General features: G+C 37.0%; 1 protein-coding gene across 1 annotated transcript in view; it reads right to left on the reverse strand.

Annotated features, from left to right (window-relative positions):
* Positions 1-24,449, reverse strand: part of tenm2b (teneurin transmembrane protein 2b) — a gene marked incomplete at its 5' end in the record, with an annotated part of 110,635 nt that overhangs the window by 16,898 nt on the left and 69,288 nt on the right. Inside the window, 7 exons of the mRNA XM_079585960.1 lie at positions 3,091-3,237; positions 3,891-4,076; positions 5,555-5,755; positions 6,116-6,310; positions 9,475-9,576; positions 11,699-11,894; positions 15,296-15,501. Coding sequence (XP_079442086.1) covers positions 3,091-3,237; positions 3,891-4,076; positions 5,555-5,755; positions 6,116-6,310; positions 9,475-9,576; positions 11,699-11,894; positions 15,296-15,501 — 1,233 coding nt within the window. The remainder of the gene's footprint in view (positions 1-3,090; positions 3,238-3,890; positions 4,077-5,554; positions 5,756-6,115; positions 6,311-9,474; positions 9,577-11,698; positions 11,895-15,295; positions 15,502-24,449) is intronic.

Consider the following 24,449-nt stretch of genomic DNA (forward strand, 5'->3'; position numbering starts at 1 on the left):
AAGAAGTATTTTGTGATCATCTTTAAAATTTAATCCACAAGAAGTACAATTAAGATTAAATAAATTGCATTACAGCAATTCAAGTTAAATTAAATCACACGTTTGATGGTCTAGTATGATTGAGATTCCTAATCCCCTTCCCCTTTCTATATATAATAACCTATTCTAATATGAAAGACCATTTAGATTAAAGGGCCTAAAGTATTTTTAGGCCTAAAGACAACAACATCGTGATACCAATGGTTAGGGGTTTGTTCAAACACCTGCATGTTTGCCAGGCCATGTATGTAAGAGAGTGAGAGAACAATAAAGAGTAGACAACGCAGAGAAAAAGAAACATTTTAAAACAAGACACAACAAAGAGCTCTTTCTAAAAGCCCCTCTGTGCTGTTTATTGGTCTAGGGAAGACGCTCAGTGCTTAGGGCTGACTGTGAACATCCACCCGTTATATAATCATTCTGCCTTGCGGTAGTTTCAAATCCCTCACTCTGCCAGCCAACAGACGCATCACCTTTTCATACGGTTGATTGGAGCTGCTCTATCCGGTCGTTCAGAGCGTCTTCATATCTACTAATAAATTGGCATAAAGCAGCAGTTGATGTATATATATATATATATATATATTTTGGACAAATCTCAGAGTAAAATCCATTCTTTATGAGTGGGGAAAGGATGGCAAGGCATCAATTCTTTTAGAGCAGGGTTTCAAAAACTGGGATTTGTGAGGGAGCTGGGAGTTTATGAAAATCTGATAATGAATTAAATAATAATATATATATTTAAATTAGAGATGCACCGATTGATTGGCCGATTTTCACGTGATCGGCCATGACCAGCGACCGGCCGCTCTCGGGCAAATGCACTCGGGCGCCGCATGATTAACACCGAGCAACATCAGCATCACACGTGCACATGTAGGAAACCTCATGAATTCTAGTCGTTTCACACCGCAAGCGTGAGTGGCGCGTATTTTTTCTGGCTTGCATGTTAATCAATGAGTGCATTCACACCGGGAGCAGGAGCAGCACGTGAGCATCAGGCAAGCATCGCGTGAGCAGCAGTGAAGCGGGGGTTTCGCCGCAGTCTATTTTTGCTGCGCAGCTCACGCTCAATTAAAGTGAAAGCACACTTTTGATGGACAAAATAAATGATTTCACACAAAAAGTGGCCAAAACGCACAGAACTTGCATGTCTGGAGTAGGCTATGTCAGAAAAGAAAATGAAGACTGAAAAATATTTATAGAAAATGTACCCATTTACATTTGGGTAAAAGTATATGGTGTTTTTATAAATATATAAAATATATAATATATATATATATAGAAAATAAATATTTGTGTGTGCTGTAATGTGGTTAGAAAAAATATAATCGGAAATCGGTCTAGAAAATTGTAATCCGTGCATCTCTAATTAGTAATTTGAAATAGTTTATTTGTTGTCCTGCTGACCATTAACCAACATCAGAGAACCATGAACATGTGAATGTGTTTTTAAATTGTTGTAATTTTAATCTAAACTATCAGGTGGTAATTTTGAAAATATTGGGAAAAGGTTTGGGAATTCAGGCTGCAGGATTTAAATAAATTTATTATTATTCGTACAGTATGTAAAACATGATCTAACTCTAATCTAAAATAATAATAATAATAAATAAATAAAAACATTTGAGCTTTTAAAGTTCTAGAAGCTTCCAGAATTTCAAAATGAATTGTGTTTTTTTTTTGTCATTGTAATTTGATATATCAATACTTCCAGTTTCTGTAAATAAATAAATAAATAAAGGAACTGTTTGATTCTCGCATACACGTTGTCTGTTTAAACCACTGATCTATATAGAGAACTGGATTGCTCATGACGTCATAAAAGTGAAGCCATCGTGCCGCCATATTGGTATTCCCTAGTAAGCTCACACATTGTGTTGAATTAATAGGAAATTATATGATTTTAATCAGAAAACATTGCCTAACAAGACACCTTTTTATATAAGTCTCCCTGTACATTCTTACAATGCAAACGTCCATGCGGTTATTAGTTTAAAGTAAAAAAAATCCCTTGCTTAACAAAAAGTTACGTTTAAATTCACAGTCGAGAACATCAGCTCGGCTGGCGGACGAGACACTTCAGAATATGCATTACAAAAGTCAAAGTGCACATTCTGAAATCGGAATAAAGTATGCCTTGTAACCTGCAATCGCCTTGTACTGTTCTATATTTATGTTGTGGCATTGTTTTTATTCATACAGCAGGCTTTCAACAATGATTTCACTAACATAAATATATCGTAAAACTAATCCTGTGAGACTGCGATGCTGAAAACCAGGTGACTTTAGGTCAATGCTTTGGCTGTAAGTGAATGATGGCCTCTGTCAGTAGGGAATTGTAAGATGGTCGCTCGAACGCTTCCGGAGGCTTCATCGCCTGCTGGCAGTTTAGAACGCAATGAGCAATCCAGTCATTTACATAGATCAGTTACCCCGGTACACAGAGCGCTGTGCAACTTTCCATTTCTGATGCCTACTTGTCACAGAGAAAAAAGGAAGTCAACAGTATTTATTTACACGTTTTCAAACAGCTGTTCAGATTTTTCTATCCGCTATGGTGTTCATCAAACAACACCAAATACAAGAATACAGAGACAATAGAGCCGTTTGCGTTTTTGTTCCTCTGCTATTCACTGTCACTTAGCAAAACACTTGATCATGAATGCCAACAAGTCATAGTTTTATATAAATGCAGCTGCTCTGGGCACATGACAAAAAGAAAAACAAATCTTATTGTTTGGCCAGTTTTATTCACAGTGCGAGGAAATGAAATTAGAACACCTCTCCGAACAAAAACATTCTGTCGCATTGACGGCATATGAAAGTTAGTGTCGGTCTAAAGAGACACATTAACAACCGCTCATTCAAATTAAAATGCTTGTTGCACCGATTATTTATCGTTGTGCGAACAGGCCTTTGCAGTAGTCAGATAATAACTGTCTTATATCTTAGAAGTTTAGCATTTTCCCCTTCAAGTCTTGACAGATATGATGCAAATGAGGCCAAATGAGGAAGAAACAATTTCTGCATTCATCATGCATTTCTTACCTCCTTCATTGTCCTTATTGTCATTGCAGGAGGTCTCCATGGCAACACTGCAGCCCGGCCCTCTCCAGCCAGTGTGACACTCACAGTGCCAGCTGTTCTGACCCATGATGCATTGCCCATTCCCATTGCACAGCCCTGGACAGCCATCTGAAAAAGGAGAGAGAGAGAGAGATTGATCAATTGTGTGATTATATTGGATTTGAGATGATTTAGTTTGATGCCCATAAGAAACACAAGGAGAAATGTTACTCGCCACTTAAAACTCACTACCATACCGACGGCATGCAAACTGTCAGACAAACTCCTGATGGACATCTATTATCAATGAACCCAAGCGAAACCATTATGAATGACTTTGGTTTGACTGCTGCACTTTGGATGGTGAATTCAGTGTCAAAATGTGTTGTGTGCTCAGAATCCATCAGCTATAATTGTCTGAAAACAATGATTTGAAAACGGTGGCAGAGAGGGAGTCCGTTAGTATTCTACTTCCAGCTGGACTCCAGAGCTCAACAAGTCATTTAATATTCTTATAGATGCGGATCACACGGTGAAAACTGTATCCTTTGCTCAGAATGTGATTATAAAACAATGGCAACACACACAAACATAAGCATACGCACAAATATGTTTATGTACACGCGCTGATGCAAACATGAGCAAATCAATCAAGACCAAACAACAAAACAGCAGCTGAAGAGTCTTTGAAAAAGAAGTCGCAGAACCGAGGGAAATGCCTTTGACTCGCTCAAAGCTTCAAAGCAGAATAAGAGCGTGTGTGTGTGTGTATGTGTGTTTACCGATGGTGCAGTGTTCTCCGTTCCAGCCCTGTTCACACTGGCACTTGCCATCCCTGCAGGTCCCATGTTTCACACATTGTGGGTTACACAGTCTCTGGTCACAGCTTGTGCCTGTCCAGCCCTCCTCGCAGTGGCAAACGCCCCCGACACACACACCATGACTCCCACAATCTGCTGAACACACCTCTGGAGACAGAGAGAGAGAGAGTTGTTTTTACATTTGTTTTTCATCTTGCATATTTATCTTAATTTTATTCCTTCTTAATTAATTGAATTATTATTGTTTCTTTCAAATGTAAGCAATTTGCAGTTTTATTCTGTTATTTTAATGAATTGCTATTTGGCTTTGCACTGTTTTAATGATCTGCAGCAAAGCTGCAAATGCTTTGGCGACGTAATTAATTACATTGCCAAAAAATAACACAAATTATTGTACTGAATGCCATTTATGTCAATATCACAGTAAAATTGCTGTATTATTGACAACATTTTGGAGTCAGTAAGATTTCTTGAAAGAAATTAGGACTTTTATTCAGCAAGGATGCATTAAATTGACCAAAAGGGACATTAACGGTAAATGTTATTATAATATATATTATATTATAATAATTATTATGTTAGATATTATATCTATTTCAAATAAATGCTGTTCTTTTGAACCTATTCATAAAATAATCCAGAAAAATCATTGGTCAGCATAAAACACTTAATTAAAAATGTAAATCAAAATTAAAAATTAATTATAAATATTTTTAAAAAACTACTGACCCCAAACTTTTGCATTACATTTTTACCTACAAAATATTTGTAAATATGCATATTTGAGCACAAAAATATATATATTTTTAAATATTATATATATATATATATAATAATATTTTATTCACTAATCACTCACCCACACTTTCCTATCTAGAGAACTTTCTGTGCTGGTTGCGGCATGCATATTTTAACCAAGTTAATTTCATTATTAAATGAATCTCCTTTATGTAAATTAGAATTAGAATGATTGGTAACACTTTACTTAAAGCCTTTATGTATAATGCATTATAAAAGTATTTAAAAGCCAGTATTTTAATGCATTAATTATGCCTTGAAATGTATCTTATAATGCATTGTATGGTCTCATGAATAATTGTAACCAAAGCTATAATATTCTTTAGAAAAGTATAATGCATTAAAACGCAACAAACAACCAATTTCAGATGTAAAAAGGAATCTTTGAATATTATAATGCATTTTAACTTTGGTTACGATTATTTATTAAAAAAAAATATATATATATATAGTTATTATATATTTATATAGTCATTATAATGTACATTATGAATACCTTTATAATGCATTATAGATAAAGGCTTTAAGTTAAGTAAAGTGTTACCGAATATAAAAATATATATATATTTTATTTATTAAGCTTATTTTGGATTGCACCTCATCCACACAAGTTTGAATTACGTCCACACATTTTTTGAGGTGTCTTATTTACATATGAATCTGATGCTAAAACAGCACACAAAGCAAGTGCAAATAAACAACGCTATCAGCGAGCGCAATTAATGCTTAGTGAATCCCCCCTGAGAGTGTAGATGGATGAAAATGAAAGATTGCAATACATCGCAGCACAGCTTGAGAAGAGAGCGCGTGAGGAGGTGGAAACGCACCCGTGGAGCAGTCAGGGCCCATCCAGTTGGGGTCACAGCTGCAGAGGCCCGTGTCGGGGCTGTAGACTCCGTGGCCGTTGCACTGATCCGGGCACTGGGCTCTGGACACATCACATAGAGGCCCAGACCAACCCGGTTTACAGTGGCACTGACCGGACACGCAGCTGCCATGTCCAGAACACGTGGGGTCAAGACAATCCACTGGAGAGAAAGAAACAGAGCGTTTAAAAAAGCTTTTTTTTCTCCTCTCATTCTCTTTTTTTCTTTTCGCTTTCCTCCTCATCTTTCACTTCTCCTTCCTAAACTCACCTCTGGGATCTCAACACTTTCAGAAACCAGCTGCTCATATGAACATGCACTCAGAGACTCCGTTTCAGCCCAATTTCTTAAAAGCCCGATCAATAGAATGGATTTCATCACTTTAATAAAGTTTACTATGCTTGTATCAGCACGCTTTTATAGCAGACATTTGAAATCTGAGATTCTCAGAGGAAGAGGTTTTTTTTTCCAAGAGTGCTGAAACAAGTTTTGAGAATGAGAAGCTGTCGACACACTCATTACCTTCCTCGCAGGACTCGCCGCGGTAACCCGCTTCACAGGTGCAGCTGCCCTGGGCGCAGGTCCCGTGACCGCCACAGCTGGGGTCGACGCACTGGCTCTGGGGCACGTCACACTCCAGCCCCTTCCAGCCGCTGTAGCACATGCACACACCCTTGCTGTACTGCCCGTTCCCACTGCACAGCACGGGACAAGCCACTGCAATGGAGACAGGACCAAAGGATGCAGGAGGGAAAACAAATGAGGGAGTGAGGGAAGGACAGAAGACGAGGATGTTTGAGAGGAATTAGTGAAAACCAGCTTCATTGAGAGAAGTTCAGGTATGAAATGTAAGATAAGATAAGAGAAAAATGAAGCATAGAGTTAATTCAAATGAATCCACTAAACTGTATGAAAACACCTCAAAGTTGTGCGTCAAGAATAAATCTGAATAGAATAATAAATGACTAATTTAATGCGATTGTTTTCTGGCAATAATCAAATGCCCCCTCCAGAACTGTCCGGACATATATGTGGACTTGGGATGTTGGATTTGTTTTAGTGAACTGGTTTGATCAGATGAACAAGATTGAAAAGAAAAGAAATTATTCACCAAACACAGTCTCTATGTACAATCAACTCTATGGCAGAATGTTCCATCTTTTATATTGAAATACACATACATAAATTGAACTCTTAAGTTTAAGACACCCTAATCAAAAGTCATCAATTAACCATTATTATTATTCCAGTCTTTCAGAAAATGATTAATTTGGTGCTCAAGAAACATTTCTTATTATTATCAATGTTAAAAACAGTTGTACTGTTTTTTGGTGAAAACCGTGATGCATTTTTTTTCAGGATTCTTTGATGAAAGGACAGCATATATTTGAAATAGAAATATTTTGTAACATAAATGTCTTTACTGTGACTTTTGATGAATTTAACGAAGCCTTCAAAATAAAATAATAAATTTAATTTAAGATTAAAATAATTAATTTCTTTAAAAACAAAAAGTAAATAGTTCAAATGAACCAGATTAAAGATTAATAACATTTGTGTGTAGAATCAAACCTTTGGTGGAATTTGGTTTCTTTTATATTGGAATATAAAGTACATTTCTTTCTCCAAGTTAAATTACTAAATAAGATTTATTAAAAGAAAAAAAGCTTTTGTGCCAGTATACTGCTGAGATTAAATTAAAATTTGTTATAATCTGATATTATACTATTATATAATCTGAAAAATTCCATGTATTGCCACCTAATCACCAAGTTACAATGTAGTTAGCTCATTTTGATTACTTTTTGTAAAAAAGTAGCCTGACTAACCAAACAAGTAGCTTGTAACTTAACAAGGTATACTTCCTTTGAGTTTATCCAACATTAGCCTGCATATCCTCAAGCTAAGCAGAAACTTTTTAGAAAATCTTACAGTTTTCAATGAAAACTTGCCTAATGAATGAATATAAAGAAGAAAAGAATCATGCCTCGCTCTTTTCCGTCACAGGGTTCGATATTCGGCATAAACGCTGCATGATCTCTCTGTATAGCAATAAGAAAGACTATGCCATGTGTAATTAAGGTAGCCCGCTTCAAAGGTAATATCAACAGTGCTCCCTGCTACTCAGAGGAGACAGCGTTCGACAGTAATAAACTAGCCGTATATAGCCTCAGGTGAGCTCACACATATTTCTCTTTACGAAGCCTCCACTGAGAGCACTTCATCACTCAAAAAGATTTATCTGGCACAGTAAAGCCAACAAACCCATTAGACATTTTGGCATAAATGAGACGGGATTAATCAGGGATGTTGTAATTCATCCGTCTGGATCTCAGAGTGATGTGACAGTGTCATAGAGCCGTTACGACAAATGTCCAGAGCTTATGTACACTGACGATCTCGTGACAAGTTTTGAGCTCGAGGGAAAATTCTGCCATATGTTTCACACATCAATAACAGCTTCAGAATCAAACATGCAAGTCATATTTAAAACGTATGGCAAATTGCACATAAAAACTCACTTAAAAATAAATGCAGTGGATCACAAAAGGTTATTTTTAAGTCATGGTAAGTAAATGTAATATAAAATAAAAGGTTGAATAGCAACCAAGTTTTAAATGACACAATAATGATATTGTAATTTCTAACTTCAATACGATACCTTGAAAAATATTGATATTCAATGACATTTTCGATATCACAGGGGAAACTGCCATGCATCCCATCATACAAATAATTTGTTTTTATCTCATCATTTTGTGAAAATAATTTTGTAGTAATAGCTTACGCACAGCACACGGATGCTTTATTTGAATCACTGAACTGTTTTTTTTACTGGTGTGTAAACAAAATGAAAAAATTATTTTGCACCTGGCTTTATCATAAGTTCAGATCTATCGCGTATAATGATAATGCCTAATTTGCATAATTAAACATACAAATTTCAAAAACTTGTAATACATTTTTTACATACTGGTGTAAGTAATCAACTGAGGAAGTTTAATGGTGATATCTATTATTTTAAAATGGCCTATTCTCCTGTAGTGTCTCGCCTTCAGAGCTTATGCACGGATCACATATTCTGTTTAAAATCCTGAATAAAAGCTTCAGTGAGCGACATCTTCTGTTTTGTCATCAGTAAGACATTACAACACATGTCATTTTATTTAAAAGACAACACTACAAATTATAATAAAATGATGAACAGCCAACAAGAATGACAGTGTGACAAACAATGGTATATTCATTCCTAATTCCGTTTACACGAAACACTTTAAGTCATCCTTTATCAATTATTACTGTGCTAACTCTAAGTACTTCAACTTTATTTGCCACAACCAGGACTTATAAAGCATTTCTAATAAGCATAAATGTTCCTATGTAACTATGTAACAAGATATTTTTCAACATCAGAAGTTTTCAAAATAATTCCACATGTGTAATGGCGGGCACATTGAAAATGATTTTTATACGCAAACTGTTACCCAATCAGTGGGCGTTTACTTCAAAGTCTTGAATACTACACACCCATCAAAATTGAGTGTTTGAAAAAGAGGGTCAAAATCAGTATTGATTTTTATAGAAGTATAAGTATAAGTAACATTATAAGTGGACATCAGAGAACATTATAAAAAAGGCAGTTCATGACCCCTTTAAAAATAATACCACAATGTGAAAAATCTTAATTGTCATAATAAATATAAACTATATAATTTATTTGCATTTATATATGTGAAAGCGAGGTTTTATTTACTGCACAAACTGTTTTTATACAACACAGCTTTTCTGTAAGACTACTAAAAAATATATTTTGACAAATGCTGCAATGTGAAACAACATTTCTAATGTAAACTCTCCTGCAGTGTGACAGTAAACGGTACCTTTGGAGCAGTCCGTGCCGTGGAACCCTGGGAAGCAATGACACGCTCCTGACATGCACTCTCCGTTGCCATGGCAATTCTGCGGGCACTCTTCCACTGAGTCTGAGACGACACATAAGAGACGCACGCATTTTACAACCCTCAGTTATTTATGAGGGACAGTGGAATATAACATTCACAAATCAAGAAAACCTTTTAAACGCTGTTGTCTGACAGAAGAAAGCGAGTCATAAAACTATGAACTGTCTTGCATTTTGTGAGATAATCTTTTACACAGCATGGTGCAACGTGAACTTTCAGTCAGCGTTATTGACAGTTCAGTGGCAATGTGTGAATTACTGTGACACATTTCACCAAAGCCTTATGGGAAATATAACACTATGACTGTGGCAAAGCTAAAATAAATTATGCTTTTCAAATCAACAGTAGCCATCAACCGAATGTTACATACACACATTAATAAAGTATGTGATCGTTTCATTTGATCTCCAGATCTAAGACACACACACACGCACGCACGCGCACACACACACACACACACACACACACACACACACACACACACACACACACACACACACACACACACACACACACACACACACACACACACACACACACACACACACACACACACACACACACACACATTTTATATTCTATATACAGTACTCTTTCCCGTAAACCTACCCCTAATCCTTACTGATTAAGGATAACATTTATTTATTTATTTTTAGGTTATGTTTAGCTTTGGAGATAGGTTTAATGTATTTGTAAACATTGGAATGAACTCAATAATAATGGAATTTTTTTATGCTGTCTAATAAAGGTTGGTTTAAAGCACTTAATTTATGTAATTTTCCCATTTTACGTGACCTAATCTAAAGTGATAACTATTTACAGTTAATATGTTGTTAACAAAGCATGATCTAACTCTTTACATATGAGCTAATTGAACACTCTAAAAAATGCTGGGTTGTTTTAACCCAATTTTGGGTCAAATATGGACAAACCCAGCCATTGGGTTACATTTTTACATTGCAGTTTTAACCCAACATTTGAGTTTGTCCATATTTGACCCAAAATTGGGTTAAAACAACCCAGCATTTTTTAGAGTGAACAATAACACTTTGTTAATTACAGTGACAATGAATTAAGAACTCACTATTTGTATATAGTCTATTAATGTATTAACTACAGTTTATAATCTATCAATTAATTATTTGAAAATGCTTTGTAAATACTTTATTACAGTATACTTGTTATAAATTGTTACCAACATTTCTTATTATTATCAACATTGAAAGCAATTGTTCTGCTTAAATTTAGATTCTTTAATGAATAGAAGGTTCAAAAGAACAGTATTTCTATTCTACTGAATTTTGTTTGTAATGTAAAACAATGTAACACTGAAAAAGTCTTGACTGTCACTTTTGATCAATTTAACGCATTCTTGCTGAATAAAACAGTTGATTTATTTTTTAAAAAGAAGAAGAAGAAGAAAAAACTAGTCAGTAGTGCATTAATAAAATATACTTTTTATAAAATAAAATAATAACACATTCATCACATATTTGGTTTTAAATCTGATTAATAGATTTGTTTGTTTGTTTGAGATAATTTGGGACACAGTTCCTATGCATTTTCACTCATTCTTTGTCCATATATTGAAGCATACAACAGTTGCTATGTTCTGAATTTTGAATGAGTGAACAACTGAGCAGTTTAAGCATGAATATTTAAACATACAATATATACAGTACATGAATATGTAAAATACAGCAATGCCTCCTATACGCTTCATGAGTTCTGCATCACTGGCTGATATCATGACAGACAGGAGGTCAAATTCCCACTTTTCCATCCTTCACTGACAGCTCCTCTCAGCTGTTGTAGAAGAAAGCCTCGAAGTTGGCATTGCACTTATGCGAAGTCATCACTATGGCAACCTTCGTGGATTTAGTGGATATTGACTAAACTGCCAGGACAAACATTTTTCAGTGCTTACTTTTATTTTACAAAACCAACAGTTCCTTGTGTTTGCCTTAAGAAATGTAAAGTGAAAGCTCTCCTTCAACTGCACACATTCAAACTGAAATATAATATGAGGTTAAGGGTCTGTGTATCCTCTAAACAGAAGGTCACCAAGCAACCAAGTTTGTATTTTACCATCTTTTTGAATAGGTTGACCCTCAGTGTGTAAATAAAAGCTGGAGGTGTGTACCTAGAGCCACAGTGCTGAATGAGACTGGCTCTTTCTCTCTGCCGTCATTGTAGAAGGCCAAGTGCCAGGTGCCGGGGTCCAGATACTGAACAAAGATCGCCTCATTCTGAACAACGGTCTGAATACTGCGCCGCTCACGAGGAGACTCAATAACGCTCCACTTCTCCTTTCCATCCAGCCTTTCCATAAAGTCATACTGAAGAGACACAGAGAGAGAGAGAGGTGAAAACAGGATGTCATCTTCACTAAACACTGTAATGACAATCAAAAAAGTCAAATTAAATCAAAATGTAGAGGAGATAACAACTCTGAAATGTGATAAGACACATGTAAGAATGCTGTAGACAAATATGCAGCGATAATTTGGAAATCATTTACAATTCATTACGAAGAGTTGCAAAAAAAAAAGCCTGTGTACACAGATGGTCTCTTCATGGTAATTAACAAAAACCTGTCTTTTTAAGGAGGAACATTATAGAGAACCAGATTTCCTTGCTCTAAAACGGTTACCTCACACACTGTCCCACAAAATGGTGACAAATCCCAGTTTTCAGTGGTTGGGTTTTGTCAGATCAGTATGTTAACCATTTCTGTCAGGACCTCTCCCGTCAAATATGATTGACCAACATGAATATATTGCAGATATTTTAATGTAAAACAATTATTCAGGGGGAATCCGAATGTCATACAGACTGATGAGAGGAGGAGCTGGGGATGGAGGAGGGTAATTCGCTCCAGAGAAACACGATAGCTGCTGATAATACTGAAGGAGCTTATATATGTATACAGTGATAGGCGTTGTATTCCTATAGGTAGACGTGGATCAGCTGACAGTCAGCTGATGCGAGCTTGACTAACGTGAACTGCCAGAACTGACGCTACGCTTGATTTTGGTGTTTGCTGGGGCAGTGTGAACATAACAGTGTCAATCAATAGATTACGATATCAGCACTTGAGTATTCTCAAAAGCAGCCTGTTTAATTCTAAATCAGAGAGATTATGGAAAATTTTCATGAAAAACAAATTAGGTCTATAAATGGTGCAAAAAATACTGACTTACATTAGTTAGGATGAAAATCATCAGGATTTTAATTACCGTATATACCCAAATATAAGACGACCCTGAATATAAGACGACCCCCCATTTCCAGACTTATTTTTGTGGAAAAAATCTGGTTTTCAACAGAAAATAATTTTATTTGAAAATTGCACTGATAATTCATTCTCTCTCTTCCAGCACGCGCGCACACCTTTCTCTCTCTCTCTCTCTCGCTCGCACCTCTCTCTCTCTCGCTCGATCGGTCTGCGTCTCTCGCGCGCACTTCTCTCTCACTTTCTCTCGCTCGCTCGCTCTGCGTCTTTCTCGCGGCAGAGAGAAGCAGCGTTTTAATTCAGTTAACTCCTTATCAAGCGCCCCCTTTTTTTGAATATACATGAAAATGCACATTCCGAACTTAAATGGTTGTAATTCAAGAATGCTTTGGAGTATAGATGTAAGATTGGTCTTGTTTTTAAGAAGACATTTGGCAGATTTTTGTAGAAGAGAAATAAATTAAGAAAGTTAAACAGAAAAAAAGTTATAGAAGTTTGAGTTTATGGAAATGTACAACGTTAAAAATTTAATTATTCATATTTTATATAAAATATATATTTTCAAAACCTGGAGGACTCTAAAAATGCAAAAAAATCAAAGGCAAAAATCTGAACAAGTTGTGTTTAAAATTTTAGGTTGATATCTCAAAAAATAAGCTTTCAGTGAGATTTTGTTTGGGCGCAGTACCAAACTTTTTCACTAGTTGACATTACTGCCCATATAAGGGCGCCTCCATTTCCATATGTTGTTTGGGTGATCTGAACCATTATTTTTACAATTTTCATACAATTTATGAAGTAGAAATCCTATTCAGAAGTAGTGTTGGAAGTTTGGCAGATTTTTAAATGAATTCAACCTCTAAGAAACACAAAAAGAACACGTATATGTGCATTATAGCTCGCTGCCACGAATGGTGAATCACAAATGGTAAATCTATAATTTTTTTATTTATATTTAAAACATTTTCAGACCTTTTTTTCTAAAACAATTGAATGGATGCTATCTTTTGAACTCTTGGCATGAAAACAAACTGAGGTTTCTACCATTCTTTCATGATTTTTCATGTTCATCACTATTTCAAAATAAAGGTCTGAACACGCCTTAGGAGTATGAAAATATTCTTGTTGCACATTGATAAATTACGGCTCCTCTGTAATGTATTTTAAAAATCAGTCACCACAAATGAAAACTAGAGATTTTAAGCTTTCAAATGACATATAGTTTGTCAAGATTGGTTTAGGTTTAGTATAGGATATTACTGTTTAAAATATATAATGGCCGCGGGCCCGCCGGCGGGCCGGCGCCAATATAAAGGGTTAAGCACATATATTATGTTGCTTCTCTAATTTTACATGCAAGTATTGCCGAAATCACAGCACAGATATTGTTTTTATCTTATGTGTATTTGATTTCATCAGACGACGGCTCGATTATCAGGATTTTTGTCCAGATTAACATCTTGGAAGGGAAAGCTAGTTTTGTCTTAATGGGTCGCGTTTCAGTCACTATTTCATATCAATTCGTTCTTTCTCTCTTTCCCCCCGTGATTTTGTCTATATCGCGAATATAAGACGACCCACCATTTTTCAGCCTATTTTTAGGACAAAAACCTTGTCTTATATTCTGGTATATACGGTATTCTGATTTAGATTCAGATTCCATTAAGGACCCTTATAAGGAATCATAAAAAAGAACTGCCTCATAAGATTAATTCATTTGCAACACAGTTGCCCTAGTTAAGACATTTTGTCGGTTTAGTGCTCATTATATTATCTTTCTGCCTACTCTTTGTCTCTCAACATATTCAATTAAAGCTTATGAGCGTTAAAGAGATAGTTCACCCAAAAATTAAACTTGTGTCATCATTTACTCACCCTCATGTCGTTCCAAACCCTTAAGAATTTTGTTCACCTTCGAAACACAAATAAAATTATTGTTAATAAAACCCGAGAGATTTTTGTCCCTAAAATGAAAGTCTATTCCACCAACACTTTCATGATTCAAAAAGTCCATAAAGACATTGTGAAAGTAATCTATATGAATTGAGCTGTCTAGTCTAAGTTTACTGAGGAGACAATATCACTTTATATAATGCACAGATTTAATTTAGGCTTTTATTTACATATAAACATCAACACTCATACAATAATCAAATCAAATAATGTATGATAAACAGAACCAATTTAGATGGATTATGTTTATATGTCTTTATTAAATTTTTGAATTATTTTGGTGGAATGGACTTTTAATGAACAGACATAAATCTCTCAGGTTTTATTAAAAAATCTCATTTGTGTTTTTCGAAGGTGAACGAAAGTCTCGGTTTGGAAAGACATGAGGGTGAGTAAATCATGACAGAATGTTTCAGTTTTGGGTGAACTAACGCTTTAACAAAAACTGAGCCGAATGTGGTTTCAGTATTTAAAAACTGGATACTCGACCTTAATTATAAGTGGACATGGCTCCTTTAAGAGAAGAAACAAGACATGAGGCGATTTGCTCACCTGAGCATGTGAAGGAGGCAGGCCTTTCCGCATGTAGACCCCAAACAGTGCGTCCTTGCCCAGGGAGATGTTGAACTTGAGGAAGTGTGGTTGGCGCAGATGAAGCAGAGACCTCCAGAAGACGCCTGGGGGAACATCCTGACTGACACGCTGACCCAGCTCCAACTCCCCGCTGTTTATACTGCTGTTCTTCAACACCCACGGCCCTGAGACGGACGCCAAGAGAAGAAACAAGATTCGTTTGATAAAAAAAGTCTTTCAAAGACAGGGAGAATGGGGAATATCCTCAGCTGTGTGTATAAAGAAAAATCAACATATATTATCCCGCAGAGACGCAGCTCTGCGCTAATGAGTGTGTGGTGCGGGCTGCCAAAGTCATCAACCCTAAATCAAACCCTGTCTTTTCCCTTGAGATCATAATACCTCTGCATGACAGCAATGGCCACACACGCACACTTCCCTTCCCACTACACCTGCTAATTCTGTCCCCTAGAGAGAAAACTGCTGCCATGTTGACAGCGCAGATAGATCGCAGCAACTCCAATCACAAAATAACACAGCAAACGGGCCTTGATGGTATCAGAAGCAACATACACACACAAACACACTCTTTTTTGTGTCTGATGGGCCAGTGCAACATGAGTGGGCTTGGTGTTAGCTGTCAGTCTAGTCGGCGTTCTCGATGCTTGATGTGCCCTGATAAGCAGAGACAATCTGTTTCCTTGCCTGCAAAAACCTCTGGCTGCATTTAAACGAGTTATGGAGGGAGATGAATTGAATTGATAGAGCTCAAGCAGGCTCTTTCCCTAAATGGATCAAGCCTCCTTTTTTTTTTTGCCGGAGAACATGTGCACGTACATGCAGTGTCAGGTCTGAGTGACAGGTCGGTTAAAGCGGCCCATTCTGGTAACCAGTGGGAGCTCGCACCAACCTCCCTCATTAACACGGAGCACGGATGAACAGCTCTGTGCTGAAGGAGAGCAATACACTCAGAGAGTGAGAGAGAGATGGAGAAAATGAGATAGGTGGGGAAGCAGAAAAAAGTGGGAGAGAAAATCCCATGGAGAAGAGTCTTCTGTTGTGGAGCTAAAGTTCACACTCCTCATGCTCTCAATCTTGGTATGGATGGACTTTCTTGTTTAGTCTGGATACAACTAAGTCAGTCACCTCAGCCTGCCTTTTATAAACCTACAATTACTCTTATGAGTGTATTAAATAACATACTCTAATAAATTATTAGCTATCTCTAGAGAAAATGACAGATTGTATCAGTGTATGAGGAGTTTAAGGGACTGAAGAAAGGCTGAATGTGCTTAGGAAGCCATTATCCACACATACATAACCCTCTGGGGACATTCCATGTAAGTCCATATGGACCTCCTAATTCCGGTGTGTAATGCCCACAAATAAACTGATTCTGTAAGGCTGGTTGGCCAACAGTGGTTCAGACGGCAGGTTGCCGATTGACTAAAGAAACATCATTAGCAATATGGTATAAACCAGTAGATTTCTTTTCTTTTTCCATCCACTGCTACTTATACCAACGATGGAAATAATAGCAAAATATGTGGGAGAGCGTTGCTATAGTATGACGATATAGTATTGCAATAGGTATGTTAATACTGAATCAAAACTAGTTAGCACAGGTTACAATTGAGAAGGTTTAACAGTATTTGGTTATGGTCACACTTAAATTAGTTATAAATTCTATGTATAAAACTGAATAAAACACAGTTAATTGTACCCAGAATACAATGGTGCTGAACTCTGTATGTAGAATGTTACCTAAGAGATAGATAAAGAGAGAGAGAGTGAGCAAGAGAGAGAGAGAGAGAGAGCGAGAGAGAGAGAGAGAGAGAGAGAGAGAGAGAGAGAGAGAGAGAGAGAGAGAGAGAGAGAAAGTGTAGAGAGAAAGAGAGATGGAAGGCAGAGCTCAGGTGTATGAAGAGCAAAGCTCACAAGAGGAGAAAAGAAGAGCCAAAAGAGACCCGCGAGCAACAGTTACAACCTTCTTTCATCCCTTCCTTGACCATGTGACTGAAACCCAAATGTGAGACATTCAAACTGACCAATCAGCAGATTGCAGATTCCCAGCTTCACAATTAGCAGACCCTTAATGAACACACATCTTGGCCCCTGATCACTATCTCTATCAGTATCTCTTTGCCTTTAGGAATTCCAAATGGCCTTAGGAGGGGGTTGGAACAGAAAAGCAAAAGTCTGTTCCTTTTCAAGCCTTCAATTCTCAGTGGATGAAATCAAGTAATGTCCTATATTTTCCAACTGAAAATTCAGTTTCACTCAAATGTATTTCACATTACAAGTCAAATGACCTGCTATTGTTGATTCAAGCAAAAAACGTAGGCGAAGAATCTATCACCTCATAGCAAGGGCATGAGCTTAAAATGATCAAAGATTCCTCAAAAGGCTTAATTTATGTCCTGTAGAGGTTGCATTAAGACTGCAATAATGTAAAAAATGTGATATGCAGTCAAATGTCCCGATGTGTATGCTGTTAAACGAGTGTTCTCACAGGTACGCTTGTTGTGCTTCATGGAGTTTTGATGTGTTTTATAGACTCGATATGGTTTCTTATTCAAATGTGTTCAGCGATGTATTCTATTCAGTCTTGACCTCTTTTGCTTGCTTTCTGTATTTTCTGTCTGGCTTTTTTAATGCTATATGCATACATAAAATTGATTGTCCGTGACGCTATCAGAAGCACTTTTCATGAGGAAGTCGAAAAGGCACATGATGCTTGTGTTGAGAGATTCACTGAAGTCCTGACATGTATATCCTCATAAACAACATTCAAACTGGAGAACGGTGTGAGCCCAGCATCATGCTTCTTCTCCCCCACTGACAGCTCACCATTACACATGTGTCTGTGTCTGTAGGACAGCTAGCCCTTCTCCAGAAAGCTCTCCATCAAAGTGAAGGGGGAAAAAAAACACTTCAGAAAAGAGCAGGAGAGAAAGCAAATGCACTCTAAAGCTTTTGCCCATGATGTCCTTTCCTTCCACATTATGTTCATCCAGTATCAGACAGGAGTCCTTCCATTACCAACGCAGGCTCATTAGAAAAACGTGCCTGTGGCATTTCTGCAAAATGATATTGCGTTGCTTCTTGCATGTTCTGCTGCATTTTCAAAGTGGCAAGTCCAGTAAGTGGTGCATGTTCAATTTTCTCTGAAAAGGTCAATCACATTTGAATGTAATGTACATCTACATTAAATCCTACCCTAAACATAACTGATAGTGTTAACAAAAGCAAATGTGAGTAAACCATGGCATTTTAGCTTGCTTATACAAGTGTTTGAGCGTTGTGACTCGTGTTTCACAAGACTTGTGTCAGAAAAGCTATACATATAGAGCTGGTTATGTGAGGCAATCGGTAAAATATATTTGTTTAGGTCTTAACAGTATTGCATGTCAAGAAACCATCCAAAAGAAAGAATGTATTAATCGATAATATGTCCCATAAATCATAATTTGTGTGAAAGGAAATAAAAATTGTTGGTGTTTTACTTCCAATAGTGTTTATTTCAGCTGGACACTGTAGTGAATTGTATGTATAGGTACATTTTTTGATTTTTTCTCTCCAAAAATGTAGGTAGAAGCACGTTTTTCCAATGAGCCTATGTTGTGCATTATACAGTCCAAAACAAATAGGATTGTGCACACACACACACACACACACACACACACACCCCAGTTGAAACCATATTAGCACCTATGTGTCCTCTTCCATGAACAAACACTCTTTTCGAGCTATCTAAAGGGAGAAGAAGCTGTACTGTGTGTGAAGAACGTCAATACCGGCACTCTCTAAAGGTCAGCGACAGTCGTTATCATCTAAACGCGTTGACACTGATAATGATAAATCATTTGAGGTGAACGCACAACAGACAGAGAGATTCTTTGTGTCTGAGCCATTGAGAGTTAGCCAGAGCTTTGAACCATTAACTAAAGTCCATTGAGATCTAAATAACACTGTTTATCAAAGGTCGCTGTGAGAAAAAGGCACACAAGACTGTAATTTTACACTAATGAACTCTTTCAATATACAGTAAAGAAGAATCACTGTTTGGGCTCAGATTATTCTTACAAAGCCTCAGTCTGACGTAGACTAACATCTGTAATAACAAGCCAACTGTGACTAAATCAAGCATCGTTTCAAATAACTGCATTAGCATTACATACAGAACTGCAGGAGGAGCATTGAGAAGAGTTGGACCAGTTGAAGACAATACAAAATCTATTATAACATGGCATATTTCTTAGTGAAAAAAAAAACTCAGTTGGAAAAAATGTAAGGTTGCACTTACGCTATAATGTTACTGTTAATATTTTATTAAATAGCTATTGTTAGGTCATATTAAAACAATTTAAATTAATGAAAAAATATTCAGCAACAAAAATGTATTATTCTAAAATAGATTATGATGTAATTGATTTATATTTCATTACACTGTTATTATTTCTATTAGTAAAATAGCTAGAAAAATATAGAATTGGGTTTGATTTGTGAAACAAGCTTACTTGCATTACATTGTTTTATTATGCTATTACATAGTTATTACATTACAAACAAAATGTTTATTTTCAAATAATAATAAAAATTAGCTAGAAAATTATGCTAGAAAACATGCGTAGAGATTCGCGGATTAGCTCTAACGTATGGAGTCAAAATAGGGCCATATATATCTGCAAAATAAAACAATGTTTCGCAAAAAAAAAAAAATGTTTTGCAAAAAAAAAAAATGTTTTGCAAAAAAAAAAAAATGTTTTGCAAATAAAAATAGAGTATTGAGGAAAAAAAATGTTTTTTTGCAAGTAAAATAAAATAATTGCAAAAGAAAAGTTAACCACTGAGAGAAAAAATAAAGTTTAGCAAAGTAAAACTTCAGCAGCATTGACTGCAACACATATTTCCCTTTGCGCCGCTCCTTTAAATCCGCGTTTCTGTCATCCGTGCCTCTGCGGTGCACGCTTTCCTTTGCGCTTCCTTTTTCTTTGCGCCTCGCTTTGTGTCCCTGATTTGACGTGGGGGGTGGGGTCAAGAGGTTGGGGTGTGTACAAGGGACGAAGGCGCGTCCCTCTCGCTTACGTCATCAGCGCGAGCCCCAGACCGAGTGGATCGATCGAAATGGCGGAGCAGTAGTGATGGGATTTATGGCTCTTTGAGGGGATCCGTTCCTTTCAAAGAGCCGTTCAAAAGAACGGCTCTTTTGGCTCTTTTTAAATATTTAGTCAGTTTTAAGAAGCCAGCTTGGGAGCATCTTAGTTTATCCTCACTGGGAGGAATGATGAGGTGAGATTTGTAGTCAAATAATTAAAACTCAGATATCACACACCAATAGTTAAATTATTCTGAAATATTGATTATTACCTCATTTGTCATGTGTGGACTATATTCCATTGCACAACATCCCTCTGCTTAGGAAGTGACATCACTATTTTGGATTTACCTTTAGTACAAAGTGTGTGTATGTGTAAAGCTATGTTGACTTATGTTATTCATACAATACCTAACGTTACTCACAAATAAACATCAAAAACAAAGCCGGCTGCAATGAATTTCTGTGCAAAACAGCTTTTACTACAAACACTTCCACACAAGAACATTTTGATAAAAAACAAAAAATATTTAAAGTTTTAAAGGAACACTTCACCTCTGGAAAGATGAATGTGTATTTAAAATGGGTCATTTATGTAGAAGAAATGTGAAATTATTTTTGAATTTGGAGCCTTCTAGACTGAGAAAAGCCAGAAAATTTATTTTTGGCTTATGGGGATGAAAGACAACAACTCCCAGAATGCACTTGCTTCGCTGCCCTAGGAGGCCACGCCTACCGGTAAGAGATCACAGTAAACAACAAGGCTATGCTACTAGTGAGTCTCCGTGAGTCTGCTCAGTATTTTGATGTCGCCCAAAATGTCCAGGATTCGGCTTTTGCGTTCTACAGTCGCCATTCCTCATGTTTACTGTGACGAGCAGGAACGAGACTGACGGCCGCGGAGAACGATGCGAGCCCGGTGGCGTGATTACTGATGAGTGGCGCCGGCGCCTGTGAGACGCACCGGTCTCGTATCTCTCACGGAGGAGCGGGAATTTTCTTAGCAATGTTAAAACGCACATCAAACGATCACTTGTTTAGCGTTCATGTAAACACTACATTCAGATTCACCAATCGGGATGAGTTCAGTTAGATTGAAACAAAAGGTGTGCATGTAAACAATGAATGCGACTGCAGAAAGCAAAAGCCGAATCCCGGACAATTTGGACCATCTCGACGGCCGGACATGTCCGGGAAAAAGAGGATGGTCACCGCTACTACTCAGCTTTCTCCACAGAATAAGAAACTGTTAGCTTAGCGGCTGACACTATATGTACATTCTGTGAGTGAAATCCCTCTATGGGCGGGTTGAAAACATGCGGAACAGCGCCTTCTACTGGATAAATGATGAGCTAGTGTTTGTAGTCTTACCCTTTTCAAAGAAATTTGACTTCCTGCTTTTTATGACGCAAAATGACGATTTTTGCGTCATAAAAAGCAGGAAGTGGAACACTTAAATCCTTATTTCTCCCATCTAAGGGGAAAATAAGGGAATAAACCATGACCATTCGAAAATGTGACTGGGTTTCTAAAGATACAAAGTCTAATGCAAATGGGTGAAGTGTTCCTTTAAATATATAGTAGATGAAATTAGAATAAATAAAATGGAAATGTCTACATACAATCCACTATTACTACTGTAAACTTTGCAAATAGGACATCACCCGATGATCGATGATGTAATATGGTTATGTATGATCAACTCTGGAAATATTCCTTCATTCAAAAAACGTAATTTGATTTAAGGATGGAGATTGCACAGGAAAGTAAAGTGAGTGAGTGAAAGCAATTGGGACATTGCTTAATTTGTATTATCTTATTGGTGTCGTGCTACAGACATAATTTAAATATTATGCAGGAAACAGAAATCCGATCGGTTATCCAGATACATTTGTTAATATGAACAAATGTAAACGCACGGTGTTCTGATTGGCTAATGATCCGATCTGCTTGATCAGATCATGGTGATCGCATGTTAATGCCAAGTGTAAACACAGCCTTTGTGTGCATCTGTGTGAAACACGCATAGGAAAAAAAGAACGACAGAAAGAACGGCTCCCCTCCAGCCGCGACTCGGCTCCCATCGTTCATGTTTATGAGCCGTTCAAAAGAATCGGTTCGTTCGCGAACGTCACAACTCTACGGAGCAGAGACATGCGGGTGATGGATCACAGGTATGTATTATTGATAGCTTTCTTATTATTATTATTAGACTCCTATATTATTAATAACAGATACTTCAGACCGGCTAGAGGGTGGTATTTAGCAGTATCTGTTATTAATAATATAGGAGTCTAATAATAATAATAAGAAAGCTATCAATAATACATACCTGTGATCCATCACCCACATGTCTCTGCTCCGCCATTTCGATCGATCCACTCGGTCTGGGGCTCGCGCTGATGACGTAAGCGAGAGGGACGCGCCTTCGTCCCTTGTACACACCCCAACCTCTTGACCCCACCCCCCACGTCAAATCAGGGACACAAAGCGAGGCGCAAAGAAAAAGGAAGCGCAAAGGAAAGCGTGCACCGCAGAGGCACGGATGACAGAAACGCGGATTTAAAGGAGCGGCGCAAAGGGAAATATGTGTTGCAGTCAATGCTGCTGAAGTTTTACTTTGCTAAACTTTATTTTTTCTCTCAGTGGTTAACTTTTCTTTTGCAATTATTTTATTTTACTTGCAAAAAAACATTTTTTTTCCTCAATACTCTATTTTTATTTGCAAAACATTTTTTTTTTTTTGCAAAACATTTTTTTTTTTTGCAAAACATTTTTTTTTTTGCAAAACATTGTTTTATTTTGCAGATATATATGGCCCTATTTTGACTCCATACTAACGTCACTCGAATCCGCTGTTAAAAACAAATCATCCATCAGTCAACCCGATCTGCATTTACAATAATTCAGAATCTCAGCGTTATGTGTGATGATATGGTCACATATTACACTGAAGGCTGCTTTTAAATGATCATTTATTCAAAGCAAAAGTTCTTCTTTGGCAAAATGTTATGTCTTTAATAGCCTAAACTAGGGGTCAGAAACCTATATGGCACACAGAGGGGTAATGGCGGGCACATGCACAAAAGTGAGAGACGTGTGTTCAATTCAGATAAAGTCCATCGCACATACAGATCTACCTTTTGAGGTAATTATTCATCATAGTAACACAGCTTGTTTTATTAAGTTAGGAGCTATAAATATGATTGTGTGAGATTTAAATCACGCAAGTCAATGGAAGCGCACACTCTGAAAGCACGAGCGCTGTGCATCACGCGCACACAAAAGTTACAGCTTGTTCACATGCATTGCGTTTTACCGTGAACTGACAGTTGCAAATCTTTATTAAAATCAACACACATTAATGATTTATCTCTCATCCATCCGCAACCCACCGGCAGGGCCGGATTAACCATTAGGGCAACTGGGCAATTGTCAAATATTATGTCAAATATTATGATTAAAATGTCTCCACGATCTGCTTTTGAAGAAATATCGTAGGATCGTGCATTCTTTTAGTTTTCAGTTCTGGCGCCTCCGTCTCAACATACTGTACAGCGCGACGTATATTCACATGAAATGTGCTGCTGATGCGCTGTTCTAACGGGCGCTTTTCTGAGCGCAATAACGTTACACCCGCCGACGCGCACATGCACTAAAAGCCTGTCTAACAGCGCCTGGATACTGGACTAAGTTATCTTTCGAGTCTTATTGCTCTAATACCGTCAAATACACACAAGGTTTACATAAACAAAGTTTGTTATGTCTAAAGTGAAAGAACAGTAGAAAAAAAAAAGAAACAAATCTGCTTGTCAAATGCGTGTGTATTAGGCTATATTAGACTCGTTGCGGGCAGATCTTAAAGAGACAGTAGCCCTAATAGTAAACATGCTGCCGCTTGTCCTTAAAGGGATAGTTACCCAAAAATAAAAATGATGTCATTATTTACTCACTCACTCTAATGTTGTTCCATACATGTATTAATTTCTTTCTTGTGCTGAACACAAAAGAAGATATTTTGAGGAGTGTGGCTAA

Source organism: Phoxinus phoxinus (assembly GCF_949152265.1).
Source record: "Phoxinus phoxinus genome assembly, chromosome: 17".
Classification (NCBI taxonomy): Eukaryota; Metazoa; Chordata; class Actinopteri; order Cypriniformes; family Leuciscidae; genus Phoxinus; species Phoxinus phoxinus.